Below are 23000 nucleotides of genomic sequence, written 5' to 3'. Positions count from 1 at the left end.
AGCAATTAAACACAGAAAAAGATTGAACATGTGCAGATAGAGGTGTGCCTTTGCAATAAGTCACCCACGAAGATTCACTTCAGAACGTGCAATATTAACAGAGGCATTAAATGCTGCAGAATTCACTGGGGGGTTGTATTCCCTGGGGACAGAAATAGGATGATAATGAACATGGATAATGGACACAATAATGAAAATCCTACTTTGTTTAAGGACTACAATGTAAAGTTATAAAGCCTTTTTGTTTCGAGAAGCCCTCCGTTATTACTGCTTTTCTGCTTCCACTTTTCTTCTTTTTCAAGATGTTTTTATTTGCAACAGAAGGTTTATAGACTGCTTGGAAAATAAGAAGAACAGTTGGCATGGAGAACTCAGCTGAGTAATGCAACTTTTAAAAGTTGTGATTGTAAATAAACTCCGTTCACAATAGTCAATTATTGCTTGGTAAGATGCAGTGTTAAATTTCTGCTCTCAAATTCCCCATTACAAGCCAGCAACCCCAAACTGACTCAGGAATAACCGCATGCTTTATATGCTGACTGGTAGAGCCCTATTCATTTTCTGAGTGCAGCACACAACAAAGAACAGGTCTGAGCAGGGATGCTCCTGCCTGGAGCAGGGGGCTGAACTAGATGACCTTGTGAGGTCCCCTCCAGCCCTACAACCCCAGGTGAAACAGAGTCTGTACTACACAGTACATCCATTTACTAATGCTATGACAGACTGATTGGACAACGCACCAAACATTACGCAGCCACATTTTCTTAGGAGCCTCTGAATGTAAATACTCGCACGTGCACATGCTCCTTCAGCACTACCACCAGCACACAACTTTAAATGCAGCCTTTGCATGCAGAGGAGTGTGTATGTATAGGCAGCTGCCGGACAACCTCGTGTGGAAGGAGCTGGTGATTCTTGGTCTAACTTGTGCAGCACATGGATACATAACAGGAACCTGATCATAACTGATGACTGTTTACAGCCTCAAAAGAGAAGGCAAAAACTGTATAGTTGTGGTGGATTAATTAAACTTCCCCAGTAGCACAAAGAGGTATACAGGTGATCTCTCTTAACTGGCAATCATTTAATCTGGGCCCAGTTTTGTCCAACAGCATGGTGTTGAAAGGTCATAGGCAATCCTCCAAACCATTCAGTGTGCAAGCCATCTCCAAAGTGTTGAATGGTCTTTACTTTGGGACACTACCTGGCCACGATTCATGCACAGGAAGGCTGCTTTGTTCAAACCAAAATAACCACGCACAGTTCATGGCTTCAGGGAAAACGGAAACACTCCAACTATTCTGAAGTGTCCTGCAGAGAGGGACGGGGCTGCAGGCAATCGGAGATGCAGCGAGGGACTAGCTCACCTGTAGGAGTGCACTTCTTGTTGTTTTTCAAGGAAGCAAACATGTACTGTCTTATGTCTTCCATATAAGGCAGCTGAACATATATAAGACACTAAAAAAAGAACAAAGCAAAAAGCAACTGAATCCAAAGTAAAAAAGGTAAAGTTTGCCCTAATACAAAAGTCAGTACAAGTGCAAGAAAATCTCATCTGTATCAACACTAAGTGGAAAAGTCACTGTATCATTATTATTTTCTAAAACATAAGGACATTAAATAACGTTTTGGTCATGCTGGCTATCTATTAAACCTCCGGGGTCACTGGGCCCCTGATCCTGCTGTTTCGGGATGGCTTGTTGCCAAGAGCTCTGTCCAGTTTAGTTTGAAATATCCCAGGCAAGAGGATTAGCATCAGTTGCCTATAAGGAACTATTCTATAGACTCCTGTGCCTCACCATCAGCAAGTTGTTTTTGACATTTTTAGCCTAATTTTTCCTTTATTCCTATCCCTCCTCCAGCTCCTACCACCCTAAATAATCCCTTTCCATCCTTCATGTTTATACCCTTCAAAAACTTGAAGACTGTTATGTCCGCCCCCACCTTAGTCATTGCTTAGCCAAGATATACATACTTAGCTCTTTGAATAGTTTCTCATAAGTTAGATCAGTGGAAACATATGCTGCAGAAGTTCTGCAATGTTGTGCAGCTTTTAGAGTCTCAGTGGGGACTTTATTTTTCTATTTAAAACGTGATTTTGTTGGACATGAACCGTTCATTAAAAACAGAACACATTTTCTGCTCTTCTGGAATCAAAAGGAACCGTCCCCACGTAAAGCAATGCAGTATTGTTCCCCTGAATCTGCAGACAAATATAAACAGGGCCTATGAGATGTGCACTGCTCCACTGAACAAAATGGAATGTCAACTCCAAAACCAAATGACGACAAAATTAAACGCTAGCTTTTACACTGCAGACTACTTTTGCATAATAATCCCACTAGCATGCTTCCCTCCTTGTGGCTGGGTACTTTTGAAAAGCCATCTGATGGCTACCAGACTCGAATGCTGCACCATCATGTAGTCCATGGGTTTGGCAAGGAGTATAAGCCCGTGACGAGTCTGGGCACAGAGTGGAACTTTTATATGTAAAAAAGAACTGTTTTCTTTCCCCTTCCTTTTTTTAAATTGCTCTGCTATGAACAAAACACAATCAAATGTTTGACAGAGGCTCTGAAGCCTGCAATCTCAATCAGGAGGCTGCCAACAGGTTCCAGGGAACAACCACCAGCTCCTTTGCTTTAGACCACGACAGCAAAGGTGTCTCCAATCAGTTCTCTGTTGTAACGGGTTCATGGTTTGGAAAAGGACAAGAAGGACCAATTATGGGAAAATTCACAGATCCAGGGGGAGGGGGAAGAGGAGCAGGTGAAGGAGACAGATTTCAGGGAGGTGGGCAAGACACTTTTCTTGAAGGAACAGAATGAGTTGAAATGAAAATCATTTAAAAATCAGTACAATTAAAGGGCACATATCTGAACATACCACTTGGTTTTTCCAAGTGTACTTTTAATAATCTGCGTAAAAATTCCACCCCCCCCCACCAATTTCCCTCTAAATTCTGAGATTTGTGGGAGGGAAATCAGCAAAGGTTTCTTTCTGCTCTGGTTATCATTGTCTATCTAGCACCTAAATACCTAGGTCACGATTGCTCAGAACTGCCAATTTCTTAATATCTTGTTGGTATTCAGGCTGTGTCCGGGCAGTGAACTTACCATGCAGGGCTGCAACACCCTCAAGTATACAGTGTAGCTGCTCCCATTCAGCACCATGGGCATGCTAATCGGTACCATCACTCAGCACTGCTAATTAGCCCATCCACGGTGCCATGCATGTGCCTACAGGGCTTGCAGTTTAGGACGCAGCTAGCATGAAGCAGCACAGAGTGCTTGCTGGTTCAGTGTCAAGCATATTAAATTTACTGCCCAGACCTGGCCTTGGATGTCTAGAAAGGAGTGAACTATTCCAGAAATGGTGTCACGAGAGATTGACAGTAAAAGACTACTGCCTCCTTGCTCTGTGACTTGATATCTCTTTGTGCACCACCCAAAAATCACTGTGGTTTCTTTCACCTCTATCAAACCTCTACATCATTTCTCCCAAATCATTAACTGACATATGTAAAGAATGGAGTTGGAGAGTCTCTGAAGACAGGTATTATATAAGAACCAAATATTACCTCATATGCATCCTTGATACATGGAAAAGCTACTCCAACCTGAGGATTCGATCTTCTATCATAAGCATAACGCACAATGGCAACCATGTCCAATTCCTCCAAAGCATGAACTAGGGCAGAAAACGCAACAGCTGCAGCCTGCAAAGAAAGAGCCGTGAAGTCAGATGAGCCCTTGTTAAAGCACAGTCAAATACGGCTCCTGAACCCAACAGCGCTGGGGAAGACTAGGACATTTCCAATCTTAGTCAACCTTCTTGACTTGATCTCCTCCAAAAAGCAAAGCAATCAGTTCAATTCCAATCAAGTCATAAGGACAGATGCATCCCAAGCTGGTCTGGCCTTCAGCTCCTGTAAAAATCACCATTTCACATAAAAATGGAAGAGGCCTAGAGGAAATACAGGAGTAATAGAAAGGAAGGAAGGAAGGAAAAATGGGCCCTTCAGGGAATGTTTCACAGCTTTGGTTTTGAAGTTTATGCCCTCATGTTGAGAACAGACCCAGATTTTATTTCGACCTGTAGTAGAGAAGGGGCAGGGGTATTTCAGCTTCCCTGTTCCCTTGACTCAGAGGAAGAACTATAAAATGACCATTAAGAAAACTGTGGGCTCCACACGCAGAGTCAGAGAATTTGTTTGAACCAAGCTGGGGAGTTCTGGCTCCTTTTCGTGATCTCTCGCATCCGAGCTATTTCGTTCTCAATCCTGTGACAGCAAAAGTGTCACTGTTGGACTGGAGCCGTTCATGATGAGATGACTCATCCTCTTATATGGCTGCTCATGTTGAGGGAACTTGTCTGGAGGTTGGAGTCAGGTTAACAAGACTGGTGTCCATTTAGATCATGCCCTACCCCCAAGGAAAGCTGTATGTCAGACCTGGTTCAGGAGGGCTTTCCCCTATATAATTCATGTAGGTTATATCCTTGTTAATCAGGTGATGACCTAATCATGCTCCCAACAGGCTCCCTCGACTTCAAGGCTGGATTACTATAATTCTCTTTTCACTGAGCTGATCTACTCTTCACAGCTTGTTCGGGATACGGCAGCACGACTGCTGATGGCTGTCTGCTGTCACGACCATATTGAGCCGGCTTTGCATTCTTTACACCGGGTGTCTCTTTTGCGGTAGAGTCTGTTGAAATTAGCCTTGTTAGCCTGTAAAGGCCCTGATTATAATCAAGTCCCCTTTCTAGAGCCCACACCTAGGGAATTTGGGGCAGTTACATGCTACCTGGCGTTTAGGGCTCCAACCTTGCACCTGAAGGTAGCAGGTGATTGAATTTAGCTGCAGCAGTGCAGAGCTTTCTCCTGCCTGTCCCCCACCCCTCCAAATCCATCGTTTTAAAATACCATCCCCTTCCTCACTTTGTCACTTGTTTTCTATTGCTTTGGTTTACTCATCTCAGGGTAATTTTGTTGAGATTAGGCTAATTTTAGTTAATACATTGCTTGTGACAGTTGTTCAGCATATGAAAACTTGCAGAAAAGTGCATCAGAAACAAAGTTATTTAAAACATTACTATTTTGGGTTATGGGAAGGTATTTTGCTTTTTGTTTCTTACAATCATTCACCCTTGAGGAATGCATCTAACTGAATCTGCTTGTATTTTAATTCTACTAAATCTTACGTCAGCCTGCCACGTTTCACACTAAAAAAAAAAAAAAGGACAGCTTTCTAATCAATGAGATACAATAATCAAGAATCAGAGGCTCATGCCCACACTTAGAAACACAGTAAATATATTCTACTTGCAGCCTTCTTAATTATAAGTAGACAAAGTAATATTTTACAAGATTTTAAATTTGGATGAGACGCAGGCTATTCACTTTGGTTTCAATCCAGTTTCCACTGACATCAGTGGGAGTTGGGACTTTTTAAAATTATGTTATGAAGAGTATGTTTATTAGTTGAAAAAAGACCTTTCAAACTTTGAGGTCACCGTCATTACCATTAACTTCAGTTTATAGTGAAACATAAAACTTTCATCTCACCTCATCATCTTTTGCTGCAAAGACCTTTAGAACCTGGCTGCCCATATAATGATGTCTCCGAATCTACCAATTCAAATTTCCAAAAGGGTTAGTTGCATTTTTAATTGTAATAAATAATATATATAATAAGCAATAAATAGTGGCATACGCTGGCATACGTTACATCTCCAAGAAAGAGATGCCAAAGTGACTATAGCATTGAAGGCCCTTCTGGTTCAGACAAATCCTGAGATAGAGACAAAGTTCAGCATTCACATCCTACACCATATTTCTTATCACATCTGAGCTCAAACTTGGATTGTCAAATATTTCAGTTATTTCCATATGTATGAATGAGAAAATTATAAATGAAACATTGGTCTCACGGAACATGTCTTTTTACGAAGACATCTACAGGTTATCTATATGTATTATTAATCTTCGTTAGAAACATCAGGAAAGGCTGAAGCCACTCTGGTACAACTGGTTCCGTACTTTTTGGTAAAATGATCTATTCCTGCGACTGACTTGTAGACAACAAGGCTGCAGAATCCCTGCACCCCCAGATAAGCCGCCCATGGCTCCAACCCGTGCCCCACCCTACCCCAGCAGGGCAGCGCCTGCTCCTGTCCCTGCCCCAGCACCATTCCCTCTCTCACCGTGGGAGCCTCAATCTGCACTCCCCATGCCTTTCCTTCCCCAGAAGACTTACCCACCAGACGCTGCTCTCCAAGCTACCGGGCTGCATATAGGCAATCAGATCAGTATCAGCTGATGCAGCTGGTTAATAATCAGCCAGCAGTATCGGCCAAAAAACTCTTTATCGGTGCACGCCTAATAAATATCTGGATACATGTGTCATGACATTCCTTTATTTGCCTAATAATGCACCCTCAGTGTCTTCCTAAGTTAGATTTCTTCATCTACATGGTACTGCTTATTAATAAAAAAAAAATCAAAATTTTATATAATGTATGGCCTTATGATCTTCTTTCCTGAGGGATGCAAGTAACTGAAAAAGCAGCTCCAGTATACTGAGAAAAATAACATGAGATAGTTTTATTCCCTCTTTAATTATGTATTTGGATCTGCTCCAGTTTCTGTGGTTAATAATAAATTATCTTTTCTCGAATGTTTTCTTTTTACAAACAATATAAAAATACATTTGAATAATGTTAGGAGGATAACTCTGAGCAGCAAACATCAGGAAAAGAGCAAAAGGTTGCATTTCCCAGTCTTTGCTTCTTGACATTTTATCTATTCAATAGAGCTGTGCTATTCTACTAAGCGCAGTACAATAAGCAACGGACTTATTTTATCCTGGGCATGTTGGTTTGACCAGTGCGCATGTTATCGTCACAGAACATGAGCTCCCCTGGCAGAAAAGTTGCCTTCTTTAGGAATGGCCAAAAATACCACCACGGTGTTGTGCCCTGTAACTATGCAAAAACATTTTTTTCTTTATTCTTTAAGGGATGTTGGTGTGTGTTAAAAGCCTTCCCACTTTGAGCATGCTTGAGCATCTATTATACTATCTCGGCAACGGTGAAAAACTGTGTCTTAGCACAAAGGTTGATTACAAAGAGAATGATGACTCTCCTAACCTATTTTCCTCTGGTGGTTTCTTTTTATGAAGGTCAGACTTTTAGTGGAAATAAGAGATCTGCCCACTGGGTAGGAAAATGCATGTGTGGCGAGCTGTCTTACACTGTGTACTGAAGACACAAGTCAGATACAGGCTAATTTCACGCGTCTGAAAAACTCCCCTTATGCTGCTGTACAGAGACCCTGCACTCGGACACCTGTTGTACCCTTTGCTAAACCCAGCCCTTGTTTGGGGGACAGGCCCCAGCCCATTAAGGGCACTAAAAATGAGGGCCAAAATCCTGAATTGCATATCAGCTCTGAGCTCAATGTGTGTACTTTGTGAAGCGCTAGCATGATAACTTCTGGTTGGTCTGTCACATCTCCAGTCGATCACTGCGATTTACCAGCTGGGTGCCCTCATGATCAGACCACGTTACAGTAATCCAATCAAGGAGCAATTAAGGCACAGGCTATTTTAGTAGGCCCTCAGCAGACAGAAAAGGGCAAAATCTATTGGTTAATACAGATGTTTTGCTCCACTACTGTCACACATCTAGCAGCATCCAGAGGCAGTGCACCACCTACACAACGCAGGGACAAATGCCCTCAGCCAAGGGATGGCTACAACCTCTGTCAGCTGCTCCATGCATTTCCCTCTGCCCAGTAGCAACACTTCTGGCTTTCCTGATGATAGCTGATAGATAATCCTGCTACTTTTTGTTCAGGTCCCTAATTTCTCCAGGCACTGGCACATCTGGGAAGTTCAGTGAGGTGGGGAGGAAGAGTTGGCTGCCTTCTGCATGCCAGGAGCACCGTAGATTGGTACCACGATTTAGCCTAAGGGTCTCAACGATAGATGGTGAAGAAGAGGAGTGAACTAACTGGGCCCTGCAGGCCTGAAGGGGATGAGCAGATGCCCACAGCCACCCTCTGCTGCATCCTGGAAAAAGACCAGCACGCTAACTTAAAATCTGCAAGCGAACTGAACAGCTCGTTCATGTCTGCACATGTTTTTCCTCATATATTTCACTTTCAAAAAGGGCCACGAGACATCTCTTCACCCCGGCCTTCCCCAACAATCATATCCTGGCCAAGGTGTAGATAGGAAAAAACCAACCGATGTTTGGTTTCTCTTGGTGACATACTAGATCTCTCTTCTTAAGCCTCATATAGCTTTTAAATACCATGGTAACGGGTGCCAAAAAGGTCACTTCCAATAGAACAACAATATTTACATCAGAGAGAGACAGCAGATTTTTAGGAATGTATGTACCTCCTTTAACAAGAGAGATGCCATTTGTCCTCCACTTCCTACTCTGGATCCTAATTCTGAGAACTGATCATTATGTTTAAATGCTGATATTTTACCCAGGACAAGAGGAAAACTAGCTCACAAAATAAAACTGTATGGGCTTTGCAATTAAGACAATTAGTTTCCCAGAGGTTTTAAATATTGACGGGTTTCTTGTATTAGCAGTGGAGGGTGAAATGAGTTCAGATCTGCACGTGTCCGGAGTGCACTGTGCAGGCAGCTTTGCAGGGACTGGGGAAGATGGACTCTACCTTCTCCCCTCAGTGAAGGATGGGGAAGCAGGGAAGCCGCTACTTCAGCGCTGGGTTAAAATTAGGATTCTAACGTGTGTGCAACCTCTGGGAGCATCCCCATGAGTGCGTGTTTGTGTTTCCTCGGCACAAATATGTGCCACTGCTAGTTGTCCGCAGGGAATGCCCCTGCATGCACGCTCTGGCGCGTGGCAAACTGCGCCAGGTGGGGTAGGGAAGGCTGGGGCCAGTACCTGGGCCTGGGGCCCTGGGGGCTTCCCAGGACTGCAGCGGCAGCGATCCAGGCTGCTACATGTGCCACCCCACTTTTTTTCTCTGCACTTATTTTAGATACCAGGATTTTGCAGTATCTAATTTTGCCTCCACACTGCAAATATGCAGCACGGAGAACCTATTCATGTGTGCCCTCTGCATTTTGCAGCACCTCAAAAGCCTCTGAGGTGCCACAAAGTGCGTGTTCCTGCTCGTGGGGACATGGTCCCTGAACAAAAATGATTTGCAACAAATGGGTCCCTACAACCATGCGCCTGGTAGCCATGCCCACAAACTTTGCCCTTCAAAATGATGTATGCAATGCCCAGCTCTACAGGACACAGCAAACAAAGTAAATCTGCATACCTATACCTCACTGCAGCTGCCCTCCAAAGGGCACCCATTCACTGGTGGCACCTTTGTCCCTTAGTGAATTTGATTTGAAGTCAATACTTGACAGGTATCCAGAAACAAAAAGGGGAAGATAGTTAATACTGCACCAGAGACGATCTGCTGAATCCCAAAACAGAAAAACACTTTGCTTCAGTTTTGTATTTCATTTGCTCTTCATCCACTTTAGAGAAAGGAACTATATCACTCCCATAGCGGAACCCTGGAGAACAAGAGAAGAGCATCTGGTAAGCATATGGGCCTATATTTCTTACACTGCAATTAGCTCTCTGCATATTTTAACAATGCATGCACGCCCCACAGCTATACTCTGTACACCGCACTCGGAAATTTACATCAAATTACTTTTTCCTGTTAACAAAAAAAACCACACACCCCATAGACACATTTTGCAGATCATAAACAGCAGTTACGCTCCTTGTGCACTGCTTTGCATAATGTAGTTACCTTAGCAGATACCAGGATAGCAAAAAAAGAAAAGTGAACACCCTGCCCAGCGAGTTATACTCATAAAACAGGACTCAGGGAGCAGGCTGCAAGCGCTCCTTGCAAACAGAGCGGCAAGAAAGCAACACAAATCAAGAGGAGATTAATTACAGAAAGGAATCCACAAGAGATCCAGGAAACAGACTGCCATAAGGATAGATGCCACATGAAAAACCCAAGTTCTTCTACACAGAGACCAATCCATTGATGCAAGACAGTGGTGCTTGACCTATACAGCCCTGTGGGATGGAGGAGTAGCACAGGTGCAACGAGTGGTCTGCAGCCGGATCCAGGTGCAATCCAGCACGACCCCACAGGCTGGACATGGCCACGATGTGACCCTGAACACCAATCCTGCATGCTGCATCCAGCCATGGAACAACCACGCACTGGCACGATTTGGCACATGGAAACATGGGGCTCCTCAAGGGCCTGGAAATTGGATGGCAGGGGAGTGGTGGCAGCATTAAGTGCTGGGGCTCTGAGATAAATTATTAACACTGCTACCACTCCCCCACTGCCAAATTTCCGGACCCAGGGGGAGACCCCTGTGCAAGATGACAGAGCTTTGCAGGCGGCAGGTTGAGCACCACTGATCTAGTGAATATTTCTGTATAAGCCTCCTTTGCACTCTATTAGTAGGAGTATTTACATGAGATCAGAAATTTTGTTTCCCAGGTGTATCACCTGCTCTCAACGCTTATTCTGCACCTGACACTATAATGTTCTGCCTAGCACATCACAGTCAGGGGCGGTGCAGCTGACTTTGCTGCCAGAAACTGGAGATGATGTCTTCAAGCGGGTTGTACAAACAGGAGCAGAGGAATGAGGCAGAATGAAAGACTTGTTTTCAGACAAGTTCTCTAAACAGAAGACTCCTCAAAAATCTCTGAGAGCAATCAGCAGCTCTTTCACGGGATCTGAATGCCAGGGCATCCAATGAAGATCTCTGGTCCCACTGGCTCACTTTGATATCAAAATCAAATATAAATTGCAAGTGCTTAATACTACTTTTGCCTGGAGAAAGTACCTGATGGGCATTCACAGACTCGGGTGATCAGGACTTTGGCAAAGGGAGAACAGAAATACTTCAGGAAGAAGGCAGGCAGCTCTGTGCTGAGGAGAGAGGGATGAGAGTTTCATCCCATTACATTATGGTTCGTTGCTGTGAACACTGTTGATTCCTAGCCTCTTTCTAAGAAGCCTATTGAGGTGAACCACAGGATACCAGCTTGCGAGATGCAACCTCACTGTTACATGGGAGATTAGATGAGACCAGTGGCTATTTCACTGCCATGAGATCCTTTTAAGGGTGCCTGAGGGGTGCAACACAATACTAACACCCACACATGAGTCACAAGATAAATTCAGAGATTTCAAATGGACTCCTCCATGTCAACACCATTCTGCCCTGTTGGGTCTTTCTGAGTTCTCTGCAACAGAAGAATGGCTTCATCAATTTTTTGTAGTAAAAAAAAAAAAGAGAAAAGTTTTTGAAATGGGGTGCCAGTGAATTCAGAAAAATTGTGGAGAAGTGCCTTAAGTCTGAAAAGGTTGAGGATCACTGGACTAGAGAATCAACACAATCTGTTCTGTCTTTAAAATGATGAACCAACCCCCCCCGCAGATACACCACTTAAGTAGGAAGTGAGTCTGAATCCATGTAAAACACCATCTAAGAAAAAGCACTATCAAAGGCAAATTTACCTCCCCTCTACTAAATATATGTGGACAGATCCATAATATTGAAGGCCCAATCATGCTCTCACTGAAGTCACAAAAATTACACATTCATCTGAAACACATATAGGCATATAAAAGGAACTAGAAAACTTCTCCAAATGTTCTGGATTTAGGGTGATGCATCAGTACAAATTCAATTTAACTGATGAATTCAACGAGAACCCTACCTAGCATATCTGTTTTATAAGAAAAAACATTTTTAAAAGTTATGAAAGCTAGAGAAAGGAACACTGAATTAATGTTACTTATTAACTTGCTCCTAACAACATTATTTTTGCTTACAAAGACAAAAATCAATGCACACATAAACCTAGTGTCTGAATAGTCTTACCTGCTATCGATTGCCAAGGTTGAAAAAGACAAAAGTGATATTTTGCTCTTTTTTTAATCTAGTTTCTGCATTTGACAGCACTTTCTATATATTCATTTATATTATGTCCCTTGTATAGTTAATCAATTTACACATTTGTCTGAGTCTTTCAAACACAAACAAGGGGAATAAAACATTTTAAGAAAGCAGCAAAATGTGACTGTACAACCGAAAACATTTACAGTGAAACTCAGAGGCCTGAAACAATTTCAATTCAATTGTTTTAAAAAACAGACGGTATATTAAATTCCTTTATTGATATAAGGAATTATCACTATTGTAGGAGAAACTGAATGTTGCAAAATAAGAATCTATTCACTTTGAACATTTTGCCATCTACCACTTTAAAGAAAATCTCCTTCGAGTCTAAATATTAAAGCTAATTCCAAGCACTCTCATGGTAGGAAGCACATGCGACAGGTTGTCTCCTGGACACCAACCCTTCCTTTCACGGTCACAGTGACTGCCTCCTCTCCCATTGCTAATGCACATTACCATTAGCATTTGATAGAGTTTAGCTGTATTTTGATCTGGTTTCACAGATGGAAACAAAACGGAGAGGCAGCCTGAGCACCACACGAGCAAGGTCGGCACAGACCACAGACTGGGCTACCTTCTAGTTCTCACCCAGCGTCATTATTTCTGCTAGTGTCACAAACGGGCGTTTTCCACACCTGTATGGCACAAGAGTTGTGCACAAGAGTTTACAGCCTGGGGCCAAAGTCAGACTCGTGCATCCTAAATTAATATTTAGCCATCTAAGGATGAGATTTTCAAAAGCATGGAGATGTCTTTGGAACCGAGTGCTAACATTTTGGCTTAAATACCTTCAGAGAATAAATACAGAAGCAGTCATACCTTGAATAATGTCTTCTTTCTGAATTTCTGTTTCATCATCATCATTCAAACAGTAAACAGTTTCTCTTTGAATATCATCTTTTTTCAGGGTCTTGGCATCCACAGCTGTCCAGGATTTTTTCACCTTTTCCTCTGTGACCTTTGTGCCAATATTAAAAAGAAGAAAGAATGTTTAAATCCATTTGGGACTGAGCCCTGACCTCAATGTGAGAACCAGATCCTAGGACCTTTTCCCTGAACCAAGCACTGGGTGAGCCTTACCAGTAAAATAATCCTGAACACCTGAAACAAGCAACTGTGCTGTGGCCAAATGACTGTGGGAATTTCTGCTTCAGCTACTCTTGAAGGTGGTGGGACAAACAATGAACCTGAAGTCATCCGTTTAATCGCAAATTAAACTTTATTTAAGTACTCCCCATTTTGCCCTGGCACTCAGGCAATGGGATACCCACAAGTTAAAAGAAGGATGCATTTCAAGCCGAGGCAGCCTACCTTCCCAGTCACTGATACCCCACCTGCTGTATTAACTGAGAGCAGCAGAAAATGGCCCATTCTATTATGAGTCTTCAAAAAGGCAGAAACAAGATGCAAATGATATGACGAGACCCATAAAGGATAGGAGTAAATGCTTTGTACTAAGCAAGCTTTGCTGGCTAACCAGACAACTCCCGTAACTCCCTGCCTTGTAAACAATAGATAGGCAATGATATATCTCAGTGATGGCACGGAGGACAGAGTGGGAGTTGGCCGTGTTAGTCTAAAGCAGGGGTGGGCAAAATGCAGCCCGCCAGGCCATTCTATCTGGCCTGTGGGGACCCTAAAAAATTTAGAAAATTAATATATATCTGCCCCTGGCTGCCTGTCATGCGGTCCTCGCTGGCTTGCCAAAACTCAGTAAGCGGCCCTCTGCCCGAAACAATTGCCCGCCCCGGTCTGAAGTCAGAGAGAAGGCAGGGCAGACTGGGACCATACAACAATGGGTCTCAAGTTTGTTAGACTCAAGACCACCCAAAACACTAAAAGAAAAACACAGCCAAGTTTCACCAAATGAAAAAAGGGGGAAAATACTCAAATAGTCTTTTACGTTACAATAACCATACATGTGACTGGCAACAACAGGTAAAACAGGCATATTCAGAAGCATACTTTCAAGTTGATGATACTATTATTACTTCCTCCCGCCTCTCAAAAACATACTTCCTCTCCCACAATACTGAGGATTTAGGAAAACATTCAGCTTCATTAATTTCTGAGCATTTTGCTGACAGCCAACTGGAAAGGTCCATGTGAGTGCGGCGTGCTAAATCGGGCTCATAAACTTTAATACAATTAAGCGTCATATTGTGGGTAGGAATTACTTTCTTTTTTTGTATGTTGTTAACTTTAGCGCTTTAACATATGTGTATAATATGGTGAAGTTATAGTTGCTGTGGGAACCGTAACTTTACATTTACTGACTTTTCCACATGCAAAATATGCCCCATAGTGTTTTCTTAATGTAGCTTTACCTATTGAATTTCCTCAGCTTGCTTTAAAAAATGTAGGTGAATCTGACTGTATTACTGCCAAGGTACACTTAAATATGTGATTTGAGTAACTTACTGATTTGTAGGCCACAATCCTTATGGACAGATTAGAACCTATAGTGAGCTGGCAGGGCCAAGCCATAGGTCTTCTTTCAATTTTCTTAAACATTGAAAGACGCTCCAGGCTGTCTCTAAATTAAAGAATCAAGAAAACAGAGATGAACTCTTTGATGAACTGCAGTAAAACATTGCAGAAGATGGAGTCTCTCCAGGGAGGTGATGAAGCCCAACTGTTTTGGTCTCAGTTTCTTGGCGCACTACAAAAAAATGATATACAATAATCCAGCTACTAACCTCAATAGAAAAGGTGCAGAGAATGGAGGAGATGTGACCTAATAGGTCTCTTCCATTTCAAATTTCTATGATCCTAGGACATTAGGCTTAAAGACGGTGCTTGTGGGGAGCGAGAAATTGCACGGCCACTTAAGAAGCATTTTGCAATGAGCTACATTTATCCAATTAAGTCACTTAGCTAGCTGAATAGCCCAAATGCAAAAAGGCACCTCTCAGTGGTGAGATGCTTTTCTGGACTGGAGGTGGGAAAATAGATTCCTGCTTCAATTAGCATTATTTTGTTTGTCTGGTAATTAACAGTCTTCACATTTTTAATTAGGTACTAATGAACACCCATTATTTTCGTAAAGCAGTTAGGAGAAAAGCAGCTGCTCTGAATATATCCAACGCAAACAGCACATCAAATTTTTTCATAAAGCAAAAGATAACTTGAAAGGAATATATATTAAAATGAAAAAAATATGAATATATCATAGAATATATATAAACAAGTACCCAAAATTTTTTAAAAACCCCTTAGAAATGTAAGGTTGAAAACACTCAACTGAGGGAATGTTTATGATCCTCTAGCCTGTATGTGATCAGAAAGGATGTTTGTACAGCCGGGTCTCTCATATGCATTAGCTTTCTTGCTGTAAAATCCTGGTAGAGTTCAAATGTGAGCAGTGTAATGAGGCAGAGTCAAACAGGGATGAAGGTTATGGTGTCTACCTCACACAGCTATACCACGGGAAAAACTATCTAGACCTTGTCTCCACCAAGACATTGCAGTGGATAAATAACAAGTATCATTTCTCTCTTTGGAGGGGGGAAACTCCATAAACTTTCTGGCTGTGAAGACACAGACACGTTATTGCACAAGAAAAGGAGAGACAGAAATAGCATTTAATGCAAAATTGCAGGTGTCTTTAAGAACCTGACTATATAATTATTTCACTGTAAACCCTCAAGGGGCAGAGTTAAAGTTCTGCATCTAAAGTCGGCTTTCATATTTCTTGACTTCTCAGTCCTTAAGGTGGAATTCATTCTACCTTCATTTTGCATTACCTGTGTTCTTTAGCTTTAATTTCCTACATCTTTTTGAAGAAAAATAACCTACCTGCCCAACAGGACTCTGTCAATGAAGGCCAAGTTCATTAGCATACCTTGTGCTTATAAATTTAGCAACACTGGTAAGCTAATAATTATCTGAATGCTGTAATATGCATATGCCCATAACTGAACATGTATATACTAAAATATACTGCCTTATTTATATGCAAGCTTAAGTGCTTCTTATCCTAAAGCCAGATTTTAAACCTCCTCACTGTGTCTATTTGGCTTTTTCCCCCATTTAATTTAATATTGATCCCTAAAACAAAATTATAAAATGTTATTTGCTCACTAGCTGGGGTGACTAATTGAGTTTCATGGAGAATTAGAATATTTTATCAGCAGCACAGTAAAAGGAGGAAAGTATGCTTTGTATCTGGGTTGGCACATTTTCACAACAGATTTGCAAGCCTGCCTTCTTAAAGCTGGAAAATAATTTAAACCAATCTAAAGCCTCATGTGTGGCTCTTAAACAACTTACATTGCATTACAGCTTTAATTTGTTAGCCAAATCTGCATTGAACCACAGATTTCAGATCTACCCTCTAACTACAGCAAACAGGGCTGCACTGTATTTACAGACAATGATAGGGAGAGAATATATAAAGAAAGGTTCAATACATGCAGGCAGCTTCATGCATTTGAACTGTCTTAAAGCAGGATGTCAAACTTATGGCCCATGGGCCGGACCAGATCCGTAGAGCTGTGTGGTCTGGCCCGTGGGTCACCGAACTGGCCCCATGCACTGCAAGCAGCACAGGGGTCACTCCGGGGCACAGCATGCTGCCCGCGTCCCAGATGGCCGGTGCCACATGCAGCACCAGATCCAGTCCACGTGCCCTAGGAAGTGTGCACCCCATGATGGCCTCAGGGTCCACATGCACAGTGAGCCCAGGGGCCAGTGCACGCTGCCCTCGGCACTCAGGGCTGGACTGCAGGCAGCATCGGGGGCAGTCCATGGCACATGCTGCATGTGGCAGCCCACTGGACCTGCTCTATATGCTGGCTCTGGGGGTGGTCCAGACTGGGACATGCCAGAGCTAGTGCACAGTGCCAGTCTGGCAGGACACCGCATGGAGCTCACACCTATTCTGAACCGGCTCCCTGTGCCGCCTGCAGTACAAGGTCCAGCCCGTGTGCTGTGGGCAGCATGCGCCATGTCCATCCAGGAAGCTGACATATGCTGCATGTGGTGCGTGGGCTGGACCCGGGGCTGCAGGCACTACACAGTAGGGACAGCTGTGGTCTGGCCTGCAGAGCTTGACACCCCTGTGTTAAAAGAAAACCATGCTCAGAAAGATCCTGTTTTCCATTTGGCCTTGTGGAGCAGTGACCGAGCCTCTAGACAGTCACCACAGCCAAATAATATCAACCGATGGGCTGAGCAGGGTGAGAGGAAGACCGACCCACCAAAGAGAGATGAATAACAGCATATAAAGCTCAAGCTACCAACTCCATCACTGCTACCACGCACACTGCAACTAAAATAGGACATTTGCCATTCCAGTTATGATGCACTAATCTCATTGAAAATGTCTTTCTTAAGACTTTACACTCCATAATTACAGTAATGAAACTACAGGCTGCATGAGAGAGTGATCCATATGTTATTAAGATTAGGACTTTTTATAAGGTACAGTTTCCTTGGGAGTGAATACTACAGGCAGTTTGCTCCAGGTTTAAAGCACCTGTGGGAAAAGCACCTCAGATATATCATTAGCAGTAATGTTTCAAAGACATGCATACATTTTTATTGCTTCACTGTGGAGACACCAAATGCAGAGCAATCTTTCAATCCTTGCATTAGGAATACTACTAAGACAGGCTATTGTTAAAAACAATGGCACAGTAGTTTGCTATTAAAACATGGGCTTCAAGAAGCAAAATCAGTCACAATCTGTCTGTGGGAGCTTAATCGCTAGCTGATCTGCAACCAGTGTGAGAACAGGGAGCCAGGACTACCATTACCTGCAAATGTTTTGTATGCACTGCACATATATTCTGAGTCTTTTAAATATCACATATCCACTATGATTTTGAAGGCTCATTTACAGAAATGCCTCTCTTAAAACATGGTGCAGAACAAAAGGTGAAGGGAAAATGGTGATATTTATAAAGGAAAATTCATTTCCTATTGAAGCTTATAATTCTGTTGCTTGTTTTTTGCACTAAAGCCGCTGGAGAGCTGGCTGAAAAAGCTGCTTGAAAGGGGCTGAATGTGCAACAAGTTACACAAATGTTTGGGGGGAGGGGGGATTTGCCAACTGGAAAATAGTGCTGCATTAGAAATGTACCTCCCAGGCCCTGAAAAGGGAGTATTCCAGATTACCTGAAAGTGTAAATTTCATCCAGGCCTCCTTCTTCCTCCAAAGCAAACATCAATTTCTGCACCACACGGATACCTGCTTTCTGCTGCTCAGTTAATCCTTTCCTTGGAAAAGAGCTTCTGCGCGTATCAGAACGTGGGCTGTCACCCATAGCCCCACTTTCATCCTCATCCGTCACCACTGGAAATGGCAAGCTATGAATACAATTAGAAGCTGTAAATTTGTTTTGCTCATTAACTAAAAAAAACCCAACCAGCTGCATGATTAAACAAAAAAAAGATGGAAATTGCATCTGGAATGATTCCTGCCATCTAGCTTCTGTCTAATGCTATTTCAAATGTCACTTTGAAGCCCCAACAAAAGCGACCCTCCCAGACTCCTGTTCACGATGCTGCTATTACTCATTCCTGCAGTAACTGTTGTTCTGAGCAGGATTTTAATCGCCTGCAATATCTGGTGAATTTATGAATAAAGTTAACATTTCTCTTGCATGGTATGAGTCTGCGTTAGAGTTTAACGAGGGCGTCCAGACAAAATGATTTTTGCTCTACCTCAAACTGTGCCGTTAGGTTAATTAAGTACTGAATGGCCATAGAAGAAAAAGGCCTATTAGGTCATCTCCCTGTATATGCTCTACTGTTTTGTCTAGCCCAGTTACAAATGACTCAAGCAATGACTTTTCAACACTGTTCCACACCTGAAAAGATCACAAGCCTTCTCGAATATTCCGGGTATTCCAGCTGCATTTTTCATGGCTTATTTTCACCCCAGTACTCCTTGTGAAAATTCACACGTGCAAAGCTACCTCCTTGTCCTCCTCCAAACCCACCCTTTCCACAAAGCATATCAAAAACCCACACCAAGGATTAGGCCGCTGGTGTGTACAGACTGCTGCTCGTCATGCTAGCTAATATGATCCTGTCGTTTCCTTGTGCTCCGTGACCGTATCCAACGGTTGCCTTTTGGTAGGTACATATGCTCTGCACTTGCGGGAGCAGCACGTGCCAAAGGAGCATGTCATGTAAGGTGGCAGTAATGCAAAGACAATGCGGGGTGATTTCCATACTTACAAGAACTGTAGCGAGATTCCTGTTTTCTTCAAGTTGGCAATGATAACCTCAAGAAGATCCTCACTGAAGGGACTGCTGAGGTCTGTAAACACCTCGATGTGCTGTTTGTCATATTTCTTTCCTCTGAGAAAACACAAACAAAAGATTTCCAGAGATAAAATATCCTGTTGGATCATCTTCTGAGCCCTTATTTGCAAAGCTGTAAAAGGTATCCCTAATAAACTTTAGAGCAGAACCAACACTTGGTAACCAAAATCTCCACCGCAAACAAGATTTGCTGCCCTTAAGTATAAGAATATATCGAATCAATACGGCTTCCTCTTTACTATTGTTTTTGTTGCTTTGCCCTTTTCCTGACATTTTCCCCCAAATGAACTGAGGTGCTGATCCTGAGCTGCCTTAGCAATATTGGAGTAAATGCAAGGATCTCAGATCACACCAGTGAAAATCTGGTACTCAGCATTTAGTAAAAGTCCTGACTGATTCCACTTCAGGAACAAACTGATGTTGGACTCTACCTAGGTGGGTACTGGGGGGACCTTCCATTCCCGTTAAAATAATCTGGCTGAATAAGGTAGCCTTTTAATTGTGTAAGCACGGCTACACATACTACTTTCATAGTAAGGCTCAGGTTTTCTTATGCAGTTTTAGGAATAAGGTAGACGAGCTCTTGTATGGGATGGTTTAGATAAGGATGATCCTGCCTTAGGAAGGGGGGTGGACTACATGTGAGCTCCTTAGGTCCCTTCCAGCCTGACTTTTCTATGATTCCTGAAAGTGAAGATTAGCTAGAATGCTCCAATTAAATGCACAAATTTCATCCCTGGCGGCTGGCTGCAAGGAGCTCTCCCAGGAACGTACTGCAATCAAGCCCCAGCATACAGCCCTGAAGGGGACTCTGTAAAGTCAGCAGCTGGAAACATTACCACTTCCACCCAAACTGTAAGAACAGCAATTACACAAGAACAAACACAAAGTATGAAAACTAAGACAAATGACCTTTTTTTTTTTATTTAAACGCTTTCCAAAACAACAAACACTAAAGTGTAGCTCTCCCTTCATACTACAGGAGTGGTTCTCAGCCTTTTTAGACTCAAGGCACCCCTCATTAGATTTAAGGTACCCCTACAAATATGCCAGCATTTAGCTTTCACTCCTTTTTTCACTATAGAAAAATAAATCAGCAGTTTTTTCAGCTACAAAGATCTCAGAAAGGCCACGACCGGTCACAATGTTTTTACCACTAGATTGCTTTCTTGATATGCTCTGGGTTTACCTTGTGAATCGCATCTACACATCTAAGAGCTCTAACATCATGTGGCAACCCATGGCCCCCTTGGAAAGGTGTTAAGGCACCCCAGGATGTACCGGCACCCAGCTGAGAATCACTGTGCTAGAGCATTTGCACACAGACTTATACTGGCATAACTCTATTGGTTTAATGCAGGGGTGAGTAAAATAAGGCCCATGGGCCAGATCTGGCCAATGGAGACATTTTACCTGGCCCATGGTGGGTCCCTTAGCCCTGCCTGGCCCAGACACGGAGCAATCCAGGCCATGGTGTGTGCTCGGACATGCAATGGCGCTGGAGCGGCGCAGCTGTCGGACTCACCTTCCTGTCAGTGGCTCCTTCTGGCTGCTGCCAAACCCAGCCCTGCTGCCCAGGCACCCTGGCCTGTCTGCCCTGCACCCACAGCCGGGGGTGAGACCCACACAGGCAGGGTGCTTGGCTGGGCAGCTAGGACGGGGCTGCAGGCTGGCCAGAAGAGGTGCTCGAGGGCAGGACGAGCAGCTGGGGCTGGGGAGACCCAAGGATCTTGGGGAGGTCTGGGGCAGAGCCACAGTGCACTCAGCACACATCCTTGCCCCCAGAACCGGGGCTCTGCCAGGCGGACGTGATCAAAGTGCCCAGCCCACGCAGCACGTGGCCAGTCTCCTGGGACCCCAGATCTTGGGGAGTGACAGCACAGAGCCGGGCTGGGGAAAACCATGATCTGCTCCCTGCGTGTCCCTGCTCACAGAACCTGTGCCCGTCGCAGGGACACATGGGCAGAACACAGCTCTGCCCTGAGCCTGAACCCACATTCTCACTGCCCCGCAACCCAGCCCTCGGATCCCAGCCTTGCCCACCCCTCCCGGTCCTGAATGGCACCAGCCTCCTGCGGCCCCATCCCACATAGGGAGTTTTGGTGAGTTGTTGCACAGGGGTGGGTACTCACCTGGCTCACCACACCTCACCAAAACTCCCTATGTGGCCCACAGGCCCAAATAATCACTCACCCCTGTTCAAACAAACTTGAGTTGCCAAGTACAGGTGGTGGGGCTTTACCGAGTGTCGCACGTTTTGCAGAAACTGCTCACACATATGCTCCTATCCCACAGTATGTGAAAGCAGACCTGCAGCGGCTTACCCCTTTTACTGAGGGCTAAACTGCGTGTGATAGCTTTCACTTACCAGGGGTAATAGCACACACATGGGCAATTAACTTAGAGCGGCTGATGTGCTGGAAAGCCCTTTACCTCAGGGTAACTTGTCTGTTTGCCCAAGCCCTTCTTAGTTTATACTGATATGATTTTCCATGCAGACAGGCTCTTCTGTTCATAGGAACACAGACCTGGAAAGGATCTCTTCGGTCATTAAGACCAGGCCTTTTTTGCTACTGGCACCCCCATAAACAGATCAAACTTCATCTAAAAACTAACTACGGCTTTCTTTGTTTTTTTGCCTCCACTTTTCTGCCTGTAACCTCAGTGCTCTGCTGCGCAGAAATCATCTTTCACTTTCCAGCTTAAATCCATTCATGACCAATATATACCCATTTGGTTTCGTGCCAACATTGCCCTTTAGCTCAAGTAGTTTTTATCCTTGCAAGGTGTTTACTCCAATGTTTGCACAGGCACAATCACATCCCTCTCTCAGGCTTTGCTCTGCTAGGCTGCACAGAGCAAGCTCTTCTAGTTCCCACCTACTCATCATCTTAGCTAACCTTTTTTCCACCTCTTCAAAGATGTATTAATTTATTATGAACCCTGGTGACCAGCATTGCACACAGTTTTCCAGATGAAGTTTTATCTGTGCCTAGCACAATCCCATGAACACATCCCTCTGTTCACTACAACTCCTCAGCTGATACACTCGGGTTTTCTTTAATTCTTTGAGAGGCAGGGACTCACCTATAAGTTCTTTTGGAAACTTATTATCATGGTACGGTTTTTTTTAAAAAGCAGCATTTTCTCTATTCACACAGTGTTGCTGTATTAAAGAGAAGTCAGGTCAGCTTTGAAGATCCCACCAGACCTCTTCTATAAATGATCCTAGGCGACAGTACTTACACTGTTTCATTCTGCAGCAAGTCCATGCACACCACAAGCGCATCCAAGACTAAGTGCGTTAAAGAAAAAGCATGCTTGGAATAAGACTGTTATAAATGCTCTGTCTTTCCCATGTTATAGCTCTTAATTTTAGCAATTCAAACAGTTTGTGCTGACAAGTTATTTTTAATCACACATATTTTAATTTCCCAATATCCTCCCTGTGGAGAGCCTCCTGTTAATACCAGCTTCGGCCTTACCACCTTAAGTGAAAAGACTGTTTCAAGGACCCAATTATGCGATTGTCAATATAAAAATTCAAACAGGGGTAGGATTGGGCCCAATAAAGTGTATTTAGAGTTAATACCATACTAATGTATGGTACGCAGGTGTTGCCGTGGACGTAGTCTTTCTAGACTTCAGCAAGGCCTTTGACACCGTCTCCCACCCCATCCTCATTAAAAAACTAGGCGACTGTGGCATTGATGCCTACACAGTCAG

General features: G+C 43.4%; 1 protein-coding gene across 1 annotated transcript in view; it reads right to left on the bottom strand.

Moving 5' to 3' along the window:
- Window positions 1–23000, bottom strand: part of XRCC5 (X-ray repair cross complementing 5) — a 93893-nt gene that overhangs the window by 59002 nt on the left and 11891 nt on the right. Inside the window, exons 4-12 of the mRNA XM_019522646.1 lie at window positions 22521–22569; window positions 19188–19310; window positions 18120–18311; window positions 14421–14535; window positions 12819–12957; window positions 9451–9563; window positions 5570–5632; window positions 3581–3718; window positions 1368–1458 (exon numbers count right to left, since the gene is read on the bottom strand). Coding sequence (XP_019378191.1) covers window positions 1368–1458; window positions 3581–3718; window positions 5570–5632; window positions 9451–9563; window positions 12819–12957; window positions 14421–14535; window positions 18120–18311; window positions 19188–19310; window positions 22521–22569 — 1023 coding nt within the window. The remainder of the gene's footprint in view (window positions 1–1367; window positions 1459–3580; window positions 3719–5569; window positions 5633–9450; window positions 9564–12818; window positions 12958–14420; window positions 14536–18119; window positions 18312–19187; window positions 19311–22520; window positions 22570–23000) is intronic.

This window comes from Gavialis gangeticus, unplaced genomic scaffold (assembly GCF_001723915.1).
Source record: "Gavialis gangeticus isolate Ggan-Ray unplaced genomic scaffold, GavGan_comp1, whole genome shotgun sequence".
In the NCBI taxonomy this organism is placed as follows: Eukaryota; Metazoa; Chordata; order Crocodylia; family Gavialidae; genus Gavialis; species Gavialis gangeticus.
Note: the sequence above shows the minus strand (reverse complement) of the source record. Positions and strands in the feature narration are given on the sequence as shown.